This window comes from Balaenoptera borealis (assembly GCF_965194805.1).
Source record: "Balaenoptera borealis genome assembly, chromosome: 17".
In the NCBI taxonomy this organism is placed as follows: domain Eukaryota; kingdom Metazoa; phylum Chordata; class Mammalia; order Artiodactyla; family Balaenopteridae; genus Balaenoptera; species Balaenoptera borealis.
This window is the reverse complement of record NC_138876.1, coordinates 33,576,517-33,600,025: the sequence shown is the minus strand read 5'-3', so window position 1 is coordinate 33,600,025 and position 23,509 is coordinate 33,576,517. Positions and strand designations below refer to the sequence as shown.

At 37.2% G+C, this 23,509-nt stretch overlaps 1 protein-coding gene across 3 annotated transcripts in view; it reads left to right on the top strand.

Annotated features, from left to right (window-relative positions):
- ATP6V1C1 (ATPase H+ transporting V1 subunit C1) overlaps nucleotides 1-23,509 on the top strand; it is a 40,562-nt gene that overhangs the window by 5,082 nt on the left and 11,971 nt on the right. For 2 of the 3 annotated variants that reach the window (XM_082364885.1, XM_082364883.1), the window contains 7 exons: nucleotides 8,446-8,616; nucleotides 10,220-10,287; nucleotides 15,432-15,517; nucleotides 18,118-18,212; nucleotides 19,773-19,864; nucleotides 21,044-21,142; nucleotides 22,999-23,067. In XM_082364885.1, the coding sequence (XP_082221011.1) occupies nucleotides 8,485-8,616; nucleotides 10,220-10,287; nucleotides 15,432-15,517; nucleotides 18,118-18,212; nucleotides 19,773-19,864; nucleotides 21,044-21,142; nucleotides 22,999-23,067 (641 nt within the window). In that variant the 5' untranslated portion in view covers nucleotides 8,446-8,484. Of the gene's footprint in view, nucleotides 1-7,951; nucleotides 8,027-8,445; nucleotides 8,617-10,219; nucleotides 10,288-15,431; nucleotides 15,518-18,117; nucleotides 18,213-19,772; nucleotides 19,865-21,043; nucleotides 21,143-22,998; nucleotides 23,068-23,509 lie in introns of all 3 variants that reach the window. The other variant, XM_082364884.1, reaches the window with a different exon arrangement.

Below are 23,509 nucleotides of genomic sequence, written 5' to 3'. Positions count from 1 at the left end.
AGGGAGGTCAGAACATTGTGAAAATAAGGCAGAAAAACTCAGACAAAGGACATTAGTAGTGATGACTGTGAAGAATGGGAGATTTGAATTTTATTTCTGAGCAGAAGCAGGACTAGGGGCATATGTTTTTGTGAGTAACTCAGCCTCCCATCACCTAGAGCAATGTTTTTAGTGCTGGAAAAGTTTTTAAAGAAGTTTTGGGAATGAATCCGGATTCTAACACTGTGGTCACAAAACCACCTATTTGTATGAAGGGCATTAAAATCCTCTGTCTGTCCTTCATAAATGAAATAAAATTGTGTATTTCTTGAGCAAAGCAGTAGTTTACCCAGATTTCATATTGTTCTGTACGTGATTTCATATATTGCTTTTCACTTTTTAAGTTTGTAAGCTGCCATAGAAAGCATGCAAAAAGTGGGTTCATGTATTTAAGGTTTCTGAACTCCATAGAACAAAAATCATTCCTGTATTATAGAACTAACAATACTGCGTGATTCTTGATAATGATGGTATGACATTTAGCCATCTTATTAAGGAATATTTGCCATTTCTTGTAACATTTACTATGTAACTCACTATATAATCATGGAAATGCCTATTTTACTATAGTGGTTCTGAAACCTGTCCGATAATCTGATTTATTTGAGGGACTTAACAAGAAAATAGAAAAAAAAAAAAAAGAGTCCTGGGTCTTACCCAGTATAGATTCATGGAATATAAGAGCAAAAAAGATCCTGGATATGGTAATCCGTCCTCTCAGTTTACAAATGAAATTTACGCAGACAGTGATATGCAGAATTGGGATTAGATTCCGTCTTCATATTCTCAGTGCAGTGCTGTGGCCGTTCCACTACGCTTCCTGAAGTTGGCATTTAAGTTCTTTCTGACTGAAATTCCCAGTGAGTTAAAAAGGCTGTTTACCAACCTTGATCTCATACTTCAGACACAGCTACTACTAACCAGCTTTACTAACCAGCTTTGCCTTTATCTTTTGTATTTATATCCAGGGTTCTTTGTTGCCATGCCATTTAACGGTCTCTAAACTTTTCAGTGTTTTCAAGTGTGAGGATATTGCCCCACTTTTTTTTTTTTTTAATGAAGTGTGTGGGGTTTTTTTGGCATTTACCTGTAGTAATTCATTAATAAAAAATTAGGAAACGAATACGCAGAGAGAATGAAAATGAACATTCATAATCCACTCCCAAGAGATAATCTTTAATAGTTTTTTTTAACAATTTAATGTTTATACCTATATATAGTCTTCTTTCTTAAGGCTGTGTCAGCGTTTTTATGGCTTTTGATTAACATTGACAAACTGCCTTCTAGAAATTGTCCCTTTTTAAAAAAGTTACAGAACTTTTTTGGGTTATCCTGTGATATATAATTATTTTAGATTGAGGAAATATTAATGATGGCAAGTTATTGTATCTTTATTAATGCTTTTAAGTGAATTTATATTTTATCAATCATGAGAGCATGCTATACATTTGCAAAATTAATGACACATATGTGTAGGACATTTATTCAAGCTACATCTGTCCTTTTTTTTTTAAAACAGAAATGAACATTTCTCCACCTTACTGCCAAAGCAGTGCTGCATTCTTCCCACACATAGTATTATTACAGTCTTTCTTTCAGCCTAGACTTGTTATATTTCTCATGTTCATTGTTGTTAATCCTGTTTTCTTTTAAATGTTAAAGCATGGGGCTGAGGGGTTGGGAGGTTGTGGTCGAATCCCTAGCAAAACCAAAAACTCAGGAACAATACATACAGCAAAACTAGAGGAGACTTCAGCTTCTGGCCGGCGTGGAATAACTGGTACCATACTTGCTTTCCCACCATAAACAACTAGAAAATTGGATAAAATATATGAAAAAACTGCTTCCAGTTATTGGACAACAGAGGTAATACAGCAACCAAGAGACAGGAAACAAATGAAATGAGCTCTATAATCCCTCTGGCTTTCTGCCTGGAGTCACTCTCTGGACCATGGTTTAGAGGAGACCAAGCAGAGCATGTTGGTCTTGCTGAGTTGAGGAGACTTGAAGTTGGGGAAGGCTTATCTGGCTAGAATTTGCAGGTTGAATTGGCTGACAGGGGGGAGCTAGACAGAAAACCCACCATCTGTAAAGGAGTCTCTCTCTGTAGGAGGCCCGGCAAAGAATGACTAGAGAGCTTTAGACAGTTGCCAGAGCTCATGGGGCCAGAAGGCATATGAATACCTTATTGAATCCCTGGGGCATCCCATGGGATCCCCGGACGGTCAGATCTTAGTAGAAGGGCTACATTAGCTCTAGAGTAAAGCTTTAGACGTAGCCTAACAAAGTATAAAAACAAGCCTTGAAATGAAGCATGCTAAAGCTCAAGTAAGGTAACCATCAGAACAAAGCACAACATTCTTAAAAGGAAGAAAACAAAATCCAGTGATCAACAACCTAATGTTGTGAATTGTAAATATGCTCAGTGATTTAACAGAAAACATGAACATAATGAGGAAAGAGAAGTTTTAAAAGATGGAACTTATAAAGGTGAAAAATACATCTAAAGCGAAAAATTCACTTCATGAGACAAATAGATTACTTTAAAGAAAAGGTCAGCCAGCTAGAAGATGTAGCAAGAAAGTATCCAAACTGAAGCCCAGAGAGGAAAACAATTTAAAAAAGTGAATGCAAGCTCAGTGACCTGTGGGACAATATCAGGTGGTTTAATATACATGCCATTTTTGTCTCAAAAAAAAGGGAAAGAGAAGCAAGAAAGAAATTTGAAGAAAATAATGGATGAACATTGAAAACTATAAACACAGATTCAAGAATCTCTCTGAACTCCAAACAGGATAAATCCTTGTGACCCTGAGGGTAGGCAGATTTTTCTTATGTCAGAAATCATATATTATAAAAGAAAAAGTCAGTAAACTGGACATCAGAATTGAAAACTTCTACTCAAAAGCACCATTAAGAAAGGGCAAGACATGAGAAAATACGTAAGAAATACACACACACACACCTCTCAAATTGTATCAAGATCATACAAAAAATTCCTACAACTCAGTAAGATCAATGCAGCTTTTTAAAAAATTGGGCACAAGATTTGAATAGAAATTTCACAAAAGATTTGAATAGAAACTTCACAAAAGAAGATATACAAATGGTTGATAAGAACATGAAAGGATCCTGAACTTTGTAGTCATTGTGGAAATGTGAGATTCCCCTGCAACCCCCTGGAATGGCTGAAAATAAAAAGGCTGACAGCACTAAGTGTTGGTGGGCATGTGAAACAACTGGAACTGTGTATCTTGCTAATGAGAATATAAAATATTACATCTACTTTGGAAAACAGTTTGGTGGCTTCTTATAAAGTTAAATATATGCTAATCATTCAACTCAGAAATTCCACTTCTAGATGGTTATCCAAGAGGAATGAATGTGTATTTTCACAAAAGCTTTGTAGAGGAATATTCATAGCACCTTTGTTGTTAATGGCCCCAAACCAGTAACCATCCAAATGTCTATCAACAGGTGAATGGATAAGCAAACCATTGTACATTCATGTCATGGAACACTAAGCAATAAAACGGAATGAACTGCTACTGATACACAGGCCATAGACAAATATCACAGACATGCTGAGCAAAAGAAGCCAGATATAAAAGAGTACGCAGCGTGCACTTCCATTTACAATGAAATTCTAGATCGGGCCAAATGAATCTATAGTGTGACAGAAAGCAGATTGGCATCTGCCCAGGGCCAGCAGTAGGGTAGGGATTGACTGGGCCTGGGTGTGAGGGAAGGCTTTGGGAAGACAGAAATGTTCTTAATCTTGATCTTGGTGGTGGTTATACAGGTGTGTATGTTTGTCAAAAACTCATCAAACTGTACTCTTGTAATGGGTGCATTTTATTGTATATAAATTATATTTCAATGAAATTGACTTTTTAAAAAATATGGAGGAAGTGAAGGGAGCGAACCAATTATAAGCCAGGTATTTTTAACTTTATTATCTTACTTAATCTTCACAGTTACTTATTCATTCAAGAATATTCAACAAATACTTTTTGAGGTTCTACATACCAGCCTCTGTACCAGGTACTGAGAGTACGGTTGTGAGCAAAAGCTATCATGGTTTCCACCTACCCTAATGCACAGTTTATTTGGTAGAAAGACATCAATAAAAAGTGTTGCTCAGGGAAATACTTAAAAGGTGCTGTGAGAGCATATAATACATTCATCCTTAGCATGTAATATATGCACTCATGATATATGACATGATACATATTGTAATATATATTTCATGTAATATATGAGGCATTTTCTGTGCCTTGGTTTCTTCATTTGTAACTACTATCCATGCGATATACCAAATGAGTTAATCCATGTAAAGTGTTTTGACTGGTGCTGGTAGATAAGAAGTGCACAATAAGTATTGGCTGCTATCTTGATGACATTTGACAATTCTATTGATAGTTGTCTAATGTTGCAGGGGTACTGTGCTAACTCAGGGAACACTGGAGTAGGACCAGGTTTGGGGGAAGCCATTAGGAGTTTGACTAGAAATGTTGGGTTTTTTTGGAGACATCCAGGTGGAGATGTCTTGTAGTCAGCTGTGGAGACTTGTTGGGTACAGCTCTAGATGCAGCAGAGGAGCCTAGGCTGGAGATACAATTTGGAATAGTGTTCAGCATCTAGACTGGAATTGCCTTGAGTATAAATAAGATCATCAGAGAGCAACTGTATACACACATATAAGAGAGGGACTTAAACCTTGATCTGAGTCTTGAGGAATGCCTTCTAAATCATTTTCTCTTTTGCTTAACATATGATTTGCCTATATTTATGCCTGACTTCCAATATACACGATGAAACAAAGGGAAATAATAAGGCATAAAAACAAGTCAGTTGAAGCAGTCAGCGGAAGTGGAGGTGTCCAGACCTTTGGTGAGATGATAACCAGTGGACACCAGTTTTGACTGTCTGTGTGGCTCAGAAAGGGAAATGTGTTTAGCAACAGGGATTTCATTTTTTGACCTCCCCCCCCCCCCAAATATGTTCATCTGCAAAGATAGGGTATTTTTGGAACTGAGCGTAATTTGTACTTCAGTTTCAAAGAGAAATTTTTTATGTAACTTGTTTAAGTGACAGGATAACAATGGACAAAAAAACAGGGATTTTGCAGAAGACTTATTGATGCTCTTCTCATAGGCAGTTCTTAACATTTATCCTTAGATACTTAAGTCGCTTGTCTTTCCCATCAGACTCCTCTTATATAGTTTGCTTTGACCAGTGGATAGAAGAATTGAGGTCATGGCTTTGCCGAAAGTACCAACAGGTTCTTTCTCAATCCCTCTCTTTTATATTTCTATATTCACCTGTAAAATAACGAAAGACAAAGGCTTAGTAATCTGCAGCTTTACTGATTTTTAATTTATATACTACTCTAAGGTTAGGATTTGTTTTCTGAAAGACTAAATTTTAAAAAAAAGCTTTATAAAACATTTAAATATTTTTCTTGGCCCTTATTTTTTTTCTCTAATCAGACTTTTTGATTGGTTCAGAGTCATTGTTATAATTATATTTCATTTATTCATAAAACAAGCAAGGACTTATTCATAAAGTCTCTTATTTATTCATAAAGTCCCTGCTGTTGGCAGGAATTGTATATGCTGGGTTTTTAGAGCATCAGAAAAGAAGGTATGATTCTGGCCCTTCAGGATTTCCCAGTCAGGTGGAGAGGAAAAGATGTTATGAAAAAAATGAGGCAGAATAGTGTGATAAATGCATAATTGTGGCATTTACAAGATAGTAAATAAACAAGATATTTCCTATGTGGGACACTGGGAGCAGCCTTTAGAGGCAGGATGGGACTCTAGTTTTGTTTAGAATTACCATGACATTATTTCATTTGATCCTGATGAAAGCTCAGTAGAGTCAGGCAGGTATTTATAAATGAGGAAATATGGTCCTCTTTCTATATTTCTTGAAATCCTTCGGAAACCTGCTGGCTGAAAAAGATTTTCTAGAACTCTAAGTGGTATGATAGTGACATCTACTGTAATAGCTCATATGGTTACAGTCTTTGAAGAAGCTGCAGTTTAGATAATTTAACAGTATCATAAGGAAGACCTTAACAATTGATTCTGTCACCTGCCGTTTTGCAGGGAGAGGAGGTGATCTGCAGGTCATCAGATACTGTTTTTCTGGCCAGGATGAGTGCTTTGTCTGGGCTTACCATCACTATTAATCCTGTGTTTAGTTTGTTGGCCATTTGAGAGAGTGCAGCTCTTAGTGCAGCCTTTTTAGTAATGTTGGAAAAAATCATCTTAGAGTACAATTCTTGAGATTCATTTAATACCACCATCTGTATTTTCACCAGTTTAACCTTTCTGAGTATGTTTTTAAATCTGTAAGTGGGGGACTTCCCTGGTGGTGCAGTGGTTAAGAACCCGCCTGCCAATACAGGGCACACGGCTTCGAGTCCTGGTCCGGGAAGATCCCACATGCTGTGGAGCAACTAAGCCCGTGCACCACAGCTACTGAGACCGTGTGCCACAGCTACTGAAGCCCGCACGCCTAGAGCTCGTGCTCTGCAACAAGAGAAGCCACTGCAATGAGAAGCCCGCTCACTGCAACTAGAGAAAGCCCGTGTGCAGCAATGAAGACCCAATGCAGCCAAAAATAAATAAATAAATAAATTTATTTAAAAAAAATCTATAAGTGGGGAGGATGATATGTATCTCGTAGAGGTGTTAGGAAGATTAATTGAAATAATAACGTATAAAACATTTAGAGTGGTACCTAGTACATGGTAGATGCTCTTGAAATGGAAGTTAGAAAAAAATAAGAATATTGAATGGCATATATGTTCAGGTCACCTTCAATTGTGTAATGACCTGGTAGGGTTACTTTATTTATTTTTAAACATTTTTTTAGAAACTATTTATTTATTTATTTATTTATTTTTGGCTGCGTTGGGTCTTCAGTGCTACGTGCGGGCTTTTCTCTAGTCGTGGAGAGTGGGGGCTACTCTTCGTTGTGGTGCGTGGGCTTCTCATTGCAGTGGCTTCTCTTGTGGCAGAGCGTGGGGTCTAGGAGCACGGGCTTCAGTAGTTGTGGCACGTGGGCTCAGTAGCTGTGGCTTGCGGGCTCTAGAGCGCAGGCTCAGTAGTGTGGCCCACGGGCTTAGTTGCTCCACAGCGTGTGAGATCTTCCTGGACCAGGGCTCAAACCGTGTCTTCTGCGTTGGCAGGCGGATTCTTAACCACTGCACCACCAGGGAAGCCCGGTAGGATTACTTTAATTTCAGTTGCCTTTTGAAATTATGGAAGTCCATTGCGATTAACTATAATACTTTACATTTTAAAGGAAATTTAAATTTACAAAGTCCTTTCACATTCATTATTTGATTGATTATCAGGACAACTTTATAAGATCGTTATCTTCTACCTAAGACTCCAAATTTCAGGAAAGGTTAAACAAGCAGTGGTAGTAGAAAGTTTATGGTGGTTCTAATGAAAGCATATTGAAGTAGAAATAATGACACTATTATATTATGAGTTCTTCTGTGTTTGTGTGCTTTACCTACTTAGATTCTGAGTAGATTTGGTTTTGGATTTTCTTTTTCTCTGCGCACGTGCGTGCGTGTGTGTCAGGGAGAGAGGGAAAATGGGAGAGGGAGAAAGATTGTGGAAGAGGGTTGGTTGTGTCTTAATGGAACTCTGGAAAGGGAGATCCACAGCCTCTTAATTCAGATCCAATAGTGTTGTATTATGCATCCCTCCCGCCCCAAGTCATATTTTAAATAAGAGACTGATTTACAAGGTTGATTGGCAAGTTTTTGTTTTTTGTTTTTGCAAATTTGTAAGCGTTTGATGGCCACTAAGTATATGCTAGGGATTGAGGAGATTCCCTTAGATTGAATATGGATGAAAATTAACCACCAATTTGGCTGACCTTGTAGGATTTGCTAAGCCAGATGTGGCAAATTTATTTGGTGGCTACTGTTCAAATGCATTGATTCAATTCTTTTTCAAAGGTAAGAGTTATGCATGTTTTTTTACTTCCTATTTTGGTTTTATGTTTTAAAAATTTAAGATAAACCTATAAATTTGTGACTCTCCCACCTTCTTTTGTGGAATGAAACTATTGGTGGCTGATATTTTGGGTAGTCTCACTTCTTGACTAATTCCCATTTTAGGATGTTTTGTAATTTAAAAAAATTATGTACTTCATGTATTAGGTCTTTATCATCTCTTTTTCCTAGTATCATAAATAAATCACCATTTACCATTTATATGGATTTACATCCAGGTAAGTAGATTTGACTTTGCTTAGGATTGTATGCCAGTGTTGAATTATTGATAGTTTTCCAACAGGCTATGCTTATCACTCTGAAGTAATTTAGAAACAAGTGATATTAAATGTACTTTTGGTTTGTTTTGTTTTACATTTCAGAGTCTCTATTGATTTTGGAAGAAATATCTGGTAACCAACATGACTGAGTTCTGGCTTATATCAGCTCCTGGGGAGAAAACATGTCAGCAAACATGGGAGAAATTGCATGCGGCAACTACGAAGAACAACAATCTTGCAGTTACTTCAAAGTTCAACATTCCTGACTTAAAGGTAAAACTGTGCTGTGCAAAATCGTTCATCATGAAGGAGAGGACAGTTGTCTCTGCTTACCTTTTGGTAGAAACGAGATATCCAGGTTCCTTCAAAAGAAAACTCTCATCTCTAGGGATTGGCATAATTTAAAACTTATCTTGTTCTTTCTGATCTTCAAATTTTAGATAATAAGGAAATTGAGATGTCTTGAAGGAAACTACCAAAACAAAATAACATTTTTCCTAAACTTTTGTGCTTTTCTAAATTGTAATTTAAATTTTAATGAGAAATCTTATGAAAATACTCGATGTATTACTTAAATATGATTTTTAGAAGTGAAAAATCTTGGGACTATGTATTCTTTTTTTTTTTTTTAATAAATTTATTTATTTATTTATTTATTTTTGGCTGTGTTGGGTTTTCGTTTCTGTGCGTGTGCTTTCTCTAGTTGCGGCGAGCAGAGGCTACTCTTCATCGCGGTGCGCGGGCTTCTCATTGTCGTGGCTTCTCTTGTTGCGGAGGACAGGCTCTAGACGCGCAGGCTCAGTAGTTGTGCCTCACGGGCTTAGTTGCTCGGCGGCATGTGGGATCTTCCCAGACTAGGGCTCGAACCCGTGTCCCCTGCATTGGCAGGCAGATTCTTAACCACTGCGCCACCAGGGAAGCCCCAAGGGACTATGTATTCTTAAATATCACAGTGAATCCATTTTTCTGTTATTAAATTCATGTAATACTCACTGATGTTGTAAATGTTTTACCATTGCACCTCTTTAATTATACTTGGCAAATCTATCCTAGTTATTTAATCTAGTTTATCTATTTAACATTTATTAAACATCAGTAATCTAGCAGCCTCTAAGTGAAGCAGGCTGCCAGTAATCAGTTGACTGAACTTTTGTAAAGAATGGAAAAGATCATGATACTTATATTTTTCTGGTTAACCAAATGAGGCAGTTACATACAACACTTGTTTAAGAAATACTTAAAACCACTGGTTCTTAGTATTTTGGGACTTAACAAATTCCTTTGATACACTGATACGGACTGTGGACATTTCTTCCAAAACACGCTCATTTACACATGCACAGTTTTGAGTACAACTTCGATTACAGGGAATTCCCTGGCGGTCCAGTGGTTAGGACTGCACGCTTTCACTGCGGGGGCACGGGTTCAGTCCCTGGTCAGGGAACTAAAATCCTGCGTGCCATGCGGCGCGGCCAAAAATAATAATAATCATAAAGTTTCCTTTAAAAAAAAAACACCACAATTTCAGTTACAGACGCTCTATGCACAGCTCTGGACCCCTGCTTAAGAGCTGCTCTTGTAAACCATGACTTCAAATGATCCACTGCCACTGGGCAGGACCACCAGAGGCACAGGCCTGCTACTGTGGAATCTTCACATCTAAGTGGTGGTTGTGCCCATGAATTAGAGGATTATCTTGTACATATAAATAGCTTTGCAGTGTCTAGCAAACATTTTTTAACCACACTTGCATATTATGAAATAAAATATGGAGAACTTAAGATTTGCAGGCCCTTCAAATCAAGATGTTATATTACCTTGTTTAAAAAAAAACAGGATGAAATCTCAGTAATGAAATGTTGTTTTTCCCTTCTAGGTTGGCACACTGGATGTCTTGGTTGGTTTGTCGGATGAACTGGCTAAACTGGATGCATTTGTAGAAGGGTAATGTATTTATATGCATAGGCTAGAGCAAAATTAGAGTCACTATTAGGCTACCTGGGCATTGGGTTTATTATCACATGTGTATTCTGCTTATTGGAATGGTTTTAGAAAACAATGACTTTTTTTTTCTTTGTAAATCAACTTTATGAAGATACAATTAACGTACAATAAAATACACCTGTTTGACGTGTGAAAATGGTGACTCCTTTTAATATTTTTATTGAGATATAATTTACATGCTAGGCAGTTCACCTACTTCAAGTGTACAATTCAGTGATTTTTCATATATTCACAGAGTTGTGCAGCCATCACCATAATCAATTTTAGTACATTTTCATCCCCCTGCCACTATCATAAACATCCTGTTTCCATTAGTAGTTACTCCCTAACCCCCACTGCCCACTAACCTACTTTCTGACACTATACATTTGCTTTTTGTGGACATTTCATATAAATGGAATCATACAATATGTGGTCTCTTGTGACTGGCTTCTTTTCCTTAGTGTAATGTTTTCAAGGTTCATCTGTGTTGTAGCATGGATCAACATTTAATTTCTTTTTATTACCAAATAATATTACATTGTGTGGATATACTGCATTTTGTTAATCCATTCATCAGTTGATGGATATTAAGGTTGTTTCCATTTTTTGGCTCATATGAATAATGCTACTATGAATGTTTGTGTACAAGTATTTGTGAGCTCATGTGTTTTCATTTCTCTTGGGTATGTACCTAGGAGTGGAATTGCTGGGTCAATGTAACTGTACTTTTAACATTTTGAAGAACTGCCAGACTGTTTTCCAAAGTGGTTGTACCATTTTACAGTCTCACCAGCAGTGTACGAAGGTTCTAATTTCTCCACATTGTTGACAATACTTGTTACTATACATCTTTTTGATTATAGCCATCCTGGTGGATATTAAAGAGAATTTCATTGTGTTTTTTTAAAAATTATTTATTTATTTATTTATGGCTGTGTTGGGTCTTCGTTTCTGTGTGAGGGCTTTCTCTAGTTGGGGCAAGTGGGGGCCACTCTTCATCGCGGTGCGCGGGCCTCTCACTATCACGGCCTCTCCTGTTGCGGAGCACAGGCTCCAGACGCGCAGGCTCAGTAGTTGTGGCTCATGGGCCTAGTTGCTCCGCGGCATGTGGGATCTTCCCAGACCAGTGCTTGAACCCGTGTCCCCCGCATTGGCAGGCAGACTCTCAACCACTGCGCCACCAGGGAAGCCCTTCATTGTGTTTTTGATTTGCATTTCCCTGATGGCTAATAACGTGTTAAGCATCTTTTCATGTGTTTGTTAGCCATTTGTGTTTCTTCTTTGGAGAAATGTCTGTTTGAATCCTTTGCCTGTTTTTTAATTGGCTTATTGGTCATTTGATTATTGACTTGTAAGAGTTGTTTATATATTCTAGATACAACTCTCTTATCAGATGTGACTTGCAAATATTTTCTCCCATTCTGTCGGTCGTCTTCACTTTCTATATAGTGTCCTTTGAAGCACAAAACATTTAATTTTAATGTCCAATTTATCTCTTTTTTGTTGTTGCTTGTGTTTTTGATGTTGTATGGAAGAAAACATTGCCTAATCCAAGGTCACACAGTTTTATGTCTGTATTTTCTCTAAGAGTTTTATAGTTTTAGTTTTTACATTTAGGTCTTTGATCCATTTTGAGTGAATTTTGTATATGGTGTAAGGGAGAAGTCCATGTTCATTCTTTTGCATGTGGATATCCAGTTGTCCATTTCTTGAAAAGACTATTCTCTCTCCATTGAACTGTCCTGACACCCTTGCAAAAATCCATGGAACATAAATGTAAGGGTTCATTTCTGGACTCTCACTTGTATTCCATATTCCTGTCCTTATGCCAGTACCACATTGCCCTCTTTACTGCAGCTTTGTCGTAAGTTTTGAAATTAGGAAATGTGAGCTCTCCAACTTAACTTTGTCTTTTTCAAGATTATTTTGGCTGTTTGGTTCCTTTCATTTCCATTTGAATTTTAGGAACACCATGTCAAATATCTGCTGAAAGTCAGCTGGAATTTTAATGGGGATTGTGTAGAATCTGTAGATAATTTGAGCAGTATTGCCATCCTGACATATTAGGTCTTTGATTCATGAACATGGGCTGTTATGCCATTTATTTGAAGATTTATTTGGTGATGCTTTTGTCTTCAAAATTCAGTTACATTAGAAGATTTTTCTAGGCTACAGGTTTAGTCACTTGAAATTCAGTTACTGTGTATTTTAGCTGAAGATGGGTATGGGATCCTTAATAACTTTCTGAATTTTGATTAATTGACAGACTCAGTCTACAGTCCCTTTGACTCTTGACGTACAGAGCTTTCTAAATATTTAGGGCTTAGGTAACTAGGTATAATTTGTAAAAAACCAGAATTTTGGAGAATCTTAGAAATGTACATCTGATTAAAGCTTTAAGGGAACAGACCTGAATAGAGGAGAACTTATTCTCAAAAATCTGTGCAGAAGGGTTTTCTTGTTTATGCTGTTATGCTTTTCTGAATTGATAGAACCACCATAATGCAGTACTCTGGTAGTAGAGGCTGAGGTGTTGCAGAGAGATCTTTTGACATAACAACATGTGGTAAGTAAATAAATAGACCTAAAGATGTACTCATGAGGCAAAAGGCCAGTTGGGGGCCAGTTTTACAGTAGATTATGCAAGAGATATTGAAAACGTCAGCTAAGGGCAGGCACTAGGCAATAAAAATGGAAAAGAGAATGAAAGCAAAAGTAACAAACTGCTTTTAGGGTTAATAATTCCATGCATTCAGTAGAGCAAATGTGAAAATAATTTTTGATGATAGTCTCAGTTCTTACCATCAGTCAGTTTTTTGTCTCTTGGTTTCTTGATTATAGGTTTTTAATTAAGTAAACTTTTCATGGTCGCCCCCCCTGAGGTGATTGTCCTTTCTGCGGTCCCACCAGCCTCATTGCAATGTTAGGTCATGACAACGAAGAGCACAGTGAGAAGGGAGGTTCCTGAGAATATAATTATTAACACTTACTTAGATCCTTATTAATCACCTCAGTAGCTCTCTAGATCTTTCTTTAAATCATCAGTGGGATGTCCTGAGTATAGTTTAAGGTTTGCGCACATTTTTTAGGGAAGTAAGTATTTAGGGCAAATGCAGTTCATTTGGTCAGAAGCATTGCAAGTTGCCTATGCAGTTTGTCAGCTATTCTTTTCTGCACTGTTACGCAATCTTGTCCCTATCAGTCTTCCTGAAAGATATGAGGAATTTAAAAATCATATGGTTGTTACACCTTGGTAGAGTTGACAGATGCTAGCTTAATGACTGAGTGTTCCAGTTTTTAAAGTCTGAACATTGTGGTGGAGTAAATTATAGTTTATACTTTTTCAGTAATCTAATCATTAGAGCAGTTTGTTTGTTTTTTTTAAGGTCACCATGTGTCATGGATACTCCTCTAGAGATGCATAGGGAGATTGTCAAGGTCTGAGTTATGGGATGTTAAGTTGATAAATTTGACACCAGGCAGTTCTATACTCTGAACTATTTCTGTGGTAAACATGCACATTTTTAAAAAAAATTGAAGTATAGTTGATTTACAATGTTTTGAACATGCACATTTTTGAATGTTCATAGCAGATGGTTCTGTTTACAAGATGCTTGTCAACTTATATGGGAATAATGGTTTGTCTTCTTTGAAGGAATGGGTGAATTTTGGAGACACAGCCAAGTGTATGGACAAATCCCAAGTTAAACATGTTGAAGACTTACGGCTTACATCATTTTTTTCTGAATTTGTTCCACTTTCTTAGGTTTGAGGTCATTCTGCATAGGATTGTCATTCAAATTTTTCCTTCTGTTGCTTTTTTCTGGCCCTTATTGGTTCATGTTGCAGGAGTTTCTTAATTTGTCTTCCAGTTTACACTCCCGGCTGTTGAGCACAAAGTCATTGGAGAAATTGTCCCAAGTCCTGTTTTGACCATATTACACCTCTCCCTAAAGGCTGACATCAGAGGCAATCTACCTGCAGTCTGGCCCCAGCCGGCCGTCCTAGCACAAACTCCTTTCTCCTGAGCATGACACTCCCAGCAGTCTGGACCCCTCATCATTCGTTGCTTTTCTTATCTCTCTGGATCTTGACTCATATGATGCCCTGTGGCAAGAATATACATTCTTCCCACCTAATCAGCCTTTCAAAACCATTCCTGTCCTTCATTGCCCTGCTCCTGATCCATTATGCTTTTTTGATTACAGAAGCTGGAAGTGAATTCTTTTTCTTTTATGCATTTCTGTCTGTAGCCTGGTCATCTCAGCTGGCGCTCATCACAGATGGCTTTGTATTTAGTCATCCGTCTTTTTTGGTATCTCTCCATTTTGATTGTAAGCAATGGGAAGCTAGATTTTTGTCTGGTATACTTTTGTATCCCACCCACGGCCCAGAGGCAGGCAAGGAATGGGGGAAAGAACACCAGACTCCAGAGTCAAGACACCACGTTTTTAGTCACAGCTCTGCTGGGAACTGGTTTTGTGAGTTTTGGGGCTAAGTTACTTACTCTCTTTATACCTGGGGGTGTCTTTATTTATAAAGTGAAGGGATCGACAAGGTGATATGCAGGTGCCTCAGTAGTTTTGGCACCATGGTTTCCTCTTTAGCATTGTTTCTCTCAAATAGTAGATGCTCAATAAATAGTTAATGAATAAATAGTGTAGGACCGCATTCTTCATTGTTACCGTTGCTGTATTCTATTGCCTGTGGGATCCCTTTTGTCCTAAGGGGAAGCACATAACTGGTGAATGAAAGCTCCTGCTTCCCCCTTTGTTTTTGCAGTGCAGTGAGATCTGTTGCCCAGTTTTTCAGCTTATTCTCGGTAGCTTTCCACTACTTTCTTTCCAGACTTGGTAAACATGTTGCATGTGGTCTCCTTAAAACTAGTTACTCAGTTGAGTTTGACATATATAATAAGATCTTGGTGCTTTTTGTCCTTAAAACATTATTTTAGAAGTTAGGACCCATTTGTTCTATATTATACAGATAGTGTAATTGGAACAAATAGAGTCCAATTCGTGTCTTTATGTAATGTGTTCATTGTATAGCATGGAATTTAGGTTGTTTTCCTGAAAGTGATTGTTGATTTTTTTCCTCCCAAGGGTGGTTAAGAAAGTGGCTCAGTATATGGCTGACGTACTGGAGGATAGTAAAGATAAAGTTCAGGAGAATCTGTTGGCCAACGGAGGTAAGCTAATGTTTCATGATTTGAAATTGATTTCTATAAAGTGAACGACTTAAAAAAGGTTTATAGGTAAGGATATTAAATGCAATAGAAAGCCATTAAAATAGAATGATTACTACTGAATTTGGTGATATTGCCAGTTACATTCTTTCCTCTGAAACACAACCTCTCATAAGACAATCCTACATAATATATAATATAGTTTATGATATGGATCCTTCCAAAAGCAATATTATAAAGATTTACCTTAGTTCTTTCCAGAATCTATTTGTCAACTCCCATTAACAACTGTGTTTCCAAGTATGTCTCTCAGCATTGTTCCAGTTGAATACTTGTTTTCTCTAGCTTTTTGTGTTTAATAGCATCCAACTGCTAAAGCCTTAAAATAAAAATTATTAATTTTATTGCAGAGTAATGCCTCCTCCCTTCAGATTTGAATGTGACATTTCTTTAGTACCCATAGAATAGTCTACCACCAACCTCTCTATAGCTAGAAACTAGTATTTACGTAGAGTTTGCTCTATGTAATAATGGCTTTATAAAGATGGTTTCAACCGCATTGTTGTCATTTGTACTTGCATTTGTTGTTTTCTCCTGAAATATCACTTTAGCACTTGCTTCATTTTCAATTAGGCTGATCTTTAGTGATATGTCATTATAATAAGAAACAACCCTTTCCTTTCTTTCTGTCCTGTATTGCCTACTGTGATAAATAAAGGTCACTGATGTGACTTGGTTAAATTAACGTTTGTTAAGTAAAGCCCTGGGGTGTCATGGGTTGGTGAGCCACGGTTCAACAAAAGACCACAAGGGAAAGAGAAATAGAGAAGTTTATTACTCACAGGTCCTGGAGGAGCGGGGCAAGGCAGGGAGGTCAAGGCAGGGTGCCGGCAGAGGGAGAGCGGCAGGACCTGGGGCACATGCCTTTATTAGGGTCCGTGGGTGGAGTGCTTTGGGGTTCCCAAGCCAAGTCCAGGTTGGTCGATTCAAACCAAAAAGGAGGGTTTCGGTTAACTTCGAGGAGGGCTTATCTAAAGGGTACACTAGCAGGGTAGGCCCTGGGCAGCAGCAGAGAGCGCTTATCATAGGCTCATATCAGGGAAATCATATCAGGAGCTTACATCTACTTGTGATTGCAGGCTGTTATCTAGTATAGCTTCTAGGCCCCTGTAGGCCACTTGGCCACACAGAAATGGATCCTGAGGCAACAGTATGGAGATGTGGCTAAACTCTCAACAGTCACTGTATTTTAAATCCAGTGTCTCTCTAATCTCATTTCTTCTCCTTGCAAATAATAGATGCTCAGAAGTACTTAATCAGTAAAAAAAAAAAAAATTTAATTATTTTTGCTCTTTGCTAATAATAGCGATCCTGAGCTGCTTACTGTGTCTGTTAACGTGCGGCTGGGGCAGGACGAAAGTTAGGTGTGTTAACAACTTAGGTGCCTTCACTGGTCTCTAGGTACCTGATGAACTAGGGCGGTCAGTCTGCGAGGCCAAATGGGCGATGACAGTCTAGGGGGCATTGCATCCAAAACTGCTTTTGGAGATACCATCTATGTTGTTGACTCGCTGGTATTATGTAGGGAGAAGTTGAGGAGAGAAGATATTTTGGTATGAATTACTTTTGCCAGTTAGCCATAATTGACATTTGGTTTCCCTGACCTTGATCCCATCAGACTTGAGGAGTAAAGTCATCTTGACTACCACACTTCCAGGGAATTAGTGGTTGAGTGTCTCTTTGGCTCTGCATTTCTTATTCTTGTCATTTGAAAGTGAAAAGGTCCATGTTTTGAAGATTACTGAAATGTAGACTCCTAGAAACAGTCATCACAAGGTTTTAACAGACAAGTTCATTTTCAATTTGTTTGGGTAAGTTGCAAAGAAAGAACGTACTTTTGTCAAATTCTACTTATTGAGGAGACAGTTTGACGTAGTTTTTTTTTTTAATATACTATTTTTTAAATTATTTTATTTTATTTATTTTTGGCTGTGTTGGGTCTTTGTTGCTGCACGCGGGCCTTCTCTAGTTGAGGCGAGCGGAGGCCACTCTTCATTGCGGTGCATGGGCTTCTCATTGCTGTGGATTCTCTGGTTACAGAGCACGGGCTCTAGGTGCGCGGGCTCAGTAGTTGTGACACGCGGGCTCTAGAGCACAGGCTCCGCGGCATGTGGGATCTTCCCGGACCAGGGCTCGAACCCGTGTCCCCTGCATTGGCAGGCGGATTCTTAACCACAGTGCCACCAGGGAATCCCCTGAAGTAGATTCTTAATCTTTTTGTGTCTCTTCCTTCTACATATGAGGCATATCATGGGTATGTACATATTCCATTTATTAAGTCATCAGATTAGAAAGGAATATTTTAATATATATTAAATTTTGAGTAAGGAGAAGAGATCCAGTCAGATTACAAGGTAAAAATTTTTATTAATCCATGTTACTTAATACAGTTCCACGTTTACTTAACCAGGACTCTTCACAAATGATGACATCTTTACTGATTTTCTTAATGCCAGTTTCAGCACTAAAATCTATTACTGTGTAGCAAACTATAAAAAATTCTATTGCTTCTCCTCAGTAATTAATTTCTTCCCTTATTTCAGTTGACTTGGTTACTTATATAACAAGGTTTCAATGGGACATGGCTAAATATCCAATCAAGCAGTCCCTGAAAAATATTTCTGAAATAATTGCCAAGGTAAGATAAAAAATGATACAGGTAGGACACATTGATTTATAGTGGCTTTATTTATTTTATAAGTATTTAGTTATTAAATACTTTAATTTAGGTTTTGACAGGGCAGCTTAATTATATGTGACTTACTACAATTTTACTAAAAAAAAAAAAGCGTCAAAAAAGGATAACACTTTCATGTGTACATTATCCAAATTGTGTAGTTTATTTAGGTAGTTAAGTTAAATGTTGCATCAACAATGTTTGAATAAGAAAAGTAACTTTAAAATTTTATAGTTATTTATATAAATTTGAAGTGTAATTGAGATCACATGGAACAGGAAGTTGGAATAGATAAGAGATTTATGAATCATTCAGATGTATGATAATGGTCACTTAAGTATGTTTATGTACAGTACTGATTCAGATTAAACTTTATGGGTTCTCTGACACCTTCCTTTCTGATGTTCAGTATTGATTCTCTACCCAGAAAAATTGCCTGTATTCTTGTACCACATGATTTTATGTACAGTTTCAGGGAGTCCACAGGTGTTAAAGCCCATCCATGAATTCACTGAATTAAGAGCTCCTTTTGTGTTTCAAAGTCCTTGAGCTTGAGAGAAAAATGTAAAAGTCTTACCTGAAACTATAATGAGGCAGTAGACAAAGGCCTATTAATTGTTTGACAACATTTCTATGACCTGGCTAGGATGAAAAGTATGGTTTAAATCATCTGGACAGACTTCCTTGGCTCCCACTGGCTTTATTTGTACGTTGTGCTCTATGGTTAAATGTAAATGAATAGCCTATCAAGGATTTTAACTCAAGTCATCATATAATTTAATGAAAATGAGTAGTCAGATAATATAAAGTGGTGCTCTTACTATGACTGAGCCTTGTTTTCTTTTGATCCTTATCAAGGATTTAGTCGTCTTCTTCCTGATACTATTATAGTTGAGGAAAGAGGCTCAGAGAGGTGAAGTAGTTTTACCCCAGTGCTACACAGCTGATGATGGTAGAGCTGAGTTGAAATTAGTTCTTCAAATGTTAAATCTACTGCTTTGTGTTTTCTCCCTAAGTTGTTAGTAGTTTTAATCATCTTTTTGAAAAATCAGCTTGTGTAACATTTATAAATAAATTCAAACATAATTTTAATTTTATTGCAAAAATATTTTGTGGAAGAGTAGTGGTGTTGTGAACAGCAAAACTCTATGTGATGTAGTTCCTTTGGAAATTAATCCTTGAAACTTGTGTTTTAAAGCCTTTTAATTAGTCATCTCTGTAACCAGTGGCCTAGATTCCATTTACATGGTTTAAGAAGTGATATAGTAACAATAATTAAAATACATGTAGACTAAAACATTATCTTTAATAGAAAAGATTATATGAAAATTACCATAGTTATTAAAAATGAAGTAGGTTTTTTTTAATGACCTTTAAAGCCATGCTTTTAAAATAATAGAGTATTTTTACATCAGGAACTAGTGGTGTTTTGGTTTTTAAAGTTTAAGCACAGCTACTTTGATTGTATTAGTAGAGGCAGGTTTAGGAAAATTTTCCCTTTTTCTCTTTTTCTCTTTAAAGGGAGTGACTCAGATTGACAATGACCTGAAATCTCGAGCATCCGCATACAACAACCTGAAAGGGAATCTTCAGAATTTGGAACGAAAGAATGCGTAAGCATGTCAAGTATATGTAAATAATTAAAAATTGGGAGGGACTTCCCTGGAGGTCCAGTAGTTAAGACTCTGTGCTTCCACTGCAGGGGGTGCAGGTTCAATCCTGGTCAGGGAACTAAGATTCCGCGTGCCTCATGGCACAGCCAAAAAAAAAAGAATTGGGGAAGCACTCTAGCATACACTGAATGAACTATTGTTAGGGGTTGGTAAGTTCCACTTTGTGCTGTTTCTATAATCAAAATGGTGTTTTTTTCACTTCATGGAGAAAAGCTCACTAATTCAGGCTAGTCAAAACAAATGTGAGGCTGATTTATTATACTCGTTTCATACATAATACTTGTGAGTTGGGTCCTGGTTTATCCCTTTATCCATCTGGTTTTTCACTGAAAATGAGCTAAAGTTAATTGTTTTAAATCAAATGATAGTTTAATTACATAGCAATCATCTGCTGCTTAAAAGAATTCTATAGAAGAATCCTTTTGTAATGTAATACTCATTCTTTAATTTTTCTGTTTTCCAAGTTTTGATTTTTTACATATTAGGTTTTCTTAAAATAGACCACTCTTGTTTTGGTTAATATCACTGTAGTATGACTACTACAAGTGTAGCTTTAAGCACTTAACTCTTCCAGTTATGCATTCATATCCCAGAGAGAAAGTTGGTTGGATACTGTCAGTGGTGCAAACAGGGCAAGTCATTTTCACTGTGAAATGTACTAGGAGACCAAATGAAGACTGTGTTAAAAGAGTTGATTATTGGGTTAACTAACCAAAATTGATACCCAGGGAGAGGGAGGATAATCAAAGGTTGTGCTTAGATGATACGATTTCATAATTATGATGAGGTAGACTGTAATTGATACCTAATGAATAACACTTTCTCAGTTAAGATACTATATATGTAATCAAGAGAAGAGCTGAGTTATAATAATTAAAGCAAACACAAAGGGAGACACTAGAGGCAAATTCTGATAAAATGTTTACATTTCTTTGGGTTTGGATGTGGGAAATATTCAGCTAAATTTTGACTTCTTATAAAATAAAATGTTAACTCAGGCTAATCCCTCTCTTGAGATGTATATATAGTATATGTGACTATAATTAGCCTGCTATTTCTTTACTTGTGTTCTGGAAGCACATAATTATCCAGCCTAATGATTTTTTTCTTATTCCTCAGAGGAAGTTTGCTAACTAGAAGTCTAGCAGAAATTGTGAAGAAGGATGACTTTGTTCTTGACTCAGAGTATCTCGTCACATTACTGGTCGTGGTTCCCAAGTATGTCTTTTTATTACAGAAGGTTTTTACCTGTTAAAATACAAGAAAAATATTAGTGTCTGATATTGTAATTTGAAGTTTTCCATAAACCCAAGTGTAAAGGGAGTATCACCTTGTCATTTATTCTGTCAACCAACATGTACTCATATGGCACATACAGTAGAATTTAGTTCATAACCTGGTAATAGAGCTGTCAATTATAAATTGATATTCCAAATCAAAATTTGCTTAGTAGAGTTGGCCCATTAAAAAATTAGATAATGCTAAATTATTGGATTTAAAAAAAAGTATTGTTCTTAGATTTTTCAAAACAGGGAGCTATTTGTTTTTCCGAAAAATATTTGATGATTGGTTAGGATGAATTAAGCCCTCTAAGAAGCAAAGGATGGATTAGATCAAAGCTTGGCATATTTTTTCTGCAAAGGGCCAGATAGTAAGTATTTTACCCTTTGCAAGGCATATGGTCTCTGATACAACTACTCAGTTCTGCCACTTCAACTTTGTGGTTGTAGCTGAAAGCAGTCACACACAGTGTGTACATGAATTGACGTGGCTGTGTGTCAGTAGAACTTTATTTACAAAGACAGGTGTACAGGTTATGGGCATAGTTTGCTGGGTTAGACCATCCTTTGAAATCTCCTGTAGGTTAGGCCTTCTGTTTTAATTAATATTTGGTAATCTTGGTAAAATGAAACCTTTGGAAGATGAGAACTGTGTGTGTGTGTGTGAGAGAGAGAGGGAGAGGGAGAGAAGGAAAGAGACACTGTCAATGGTTTCCCTTCTGACTTACACTAAAATCTCACTATCAGGGAATCTTCGGGGGATCCAAACTGGGATGGGAGATTTGGGGACTCTTCAGAGCGTTATTCATGAAATCTTTCTTTGCTGTGCTCTCCATTTTTGTCTGGTTAGGACACTGGGAATATTAGAAAATGATGCCTCCTGGAAAGGGGTGGGAAAGGACCTCCATTGAATTTCAGTGGCTACAGTATTACCTGACTTCTGCTTTTCCCCCTTACTGCAGAATACTAGAACACTGATTATTTCTAAAAAATTTCTGTGTCTTTGTGTTTTTATACTATGCAGGAAAATAACCTTTGCCCAGATAAAAGATTTGTCTCATGCAACCTTTATTTAAAATTTGTGTTTAAGACCAGAAGTTTTCATAGTTTTCTGTGCACTGTACTTGAAACCTCGGATAGGACCTAGGATACATTGTATAATGGATTATTCACTATCCTGGCTATAGATACTACAATTCTTTATTTTGTACTGCATATATAATCATCTCTTGCCACACCCACAAAAGCCAGTGGTCTCTAGAGAAGGTTGTTGCACAGTTATCTGTGGCAGCTTGGTTTACTGTCACTTTGTTTACTCAGCACTTCCTGGTACTCTGTGCTTTTGGTAAATGTGGTTTTACCCAGCTCTTCATAATGGCCACTGAATAGAAATGTTAGTGATTCCAGCATGGCTTCTCTCTCTCCCTCTTTCTTTCCTTTTTTTCTTTTTTTAGTGAGGTAATAATGTATATCAACCCTGAAGTTGGAAAGTAATTTAGAATCTGTATTTTGCTTTGCTGCCTTTCCAAACTTAGTTCTAGAATGTGCCTCTTTTGCAATAGTTACTGGATGTAAGAGATGGTGAGCTGTATTTCCTGCTTTACCACTCAGTGTATTTGAAATTCATTCTCTGTAGAAAACTTGATTTTTTTATTGTTGTTGTTAAATAGATTTGAGGTATACCTATTATAGTTGGATTTCCTATTTGTCTCATAATTTTTTCTCTTTCTGGGCTCGGCAGGAAGGTAGGACTTGTTTTTCTCTTCCAGTAACTTAATTGTACCTTTTCTGCAGGTTAAACCACAATGACTGGATTAAGCAGTATGAAACACTAGCTGAAATGGTGGTTCCAAGGTCTAGCAAGTAAGTAGTAGTCTTTGTAAAGCCTGTTTCTTTCGTAGAATTCCTTTGGTAGTTTGGATGTTGGAATAGGAGATATCTTTATCTTTCCTTTGTGGTAAATTTTACAGTTTTGGAGCCATCATTTTCACCTTAAAAATAAGTGAGTTATATTAACTCTAGCTACTGTAGACCTGGAAGGGCCTTTGTACAGTCTGATCAACCCACTCATGTTTATAGATGTAGAAGTTTGAGGCCACAGAGGTGACGTGGTTTGCCCAGAGTCACACATCTCATTAGTGACAGAGCTGTAACTAGAACCCAGATCTCTGGTGTGGTACTTTTTCTGCTGTGCTATCCTCTCAAAATTCTTCCTTCAATATTTATTGTATACCTACTGTGTGTCTATATTTCCTCATTTATCTTGCAAAGGAAGTGTACCAAAATGACTACTAGGGTACTCTGT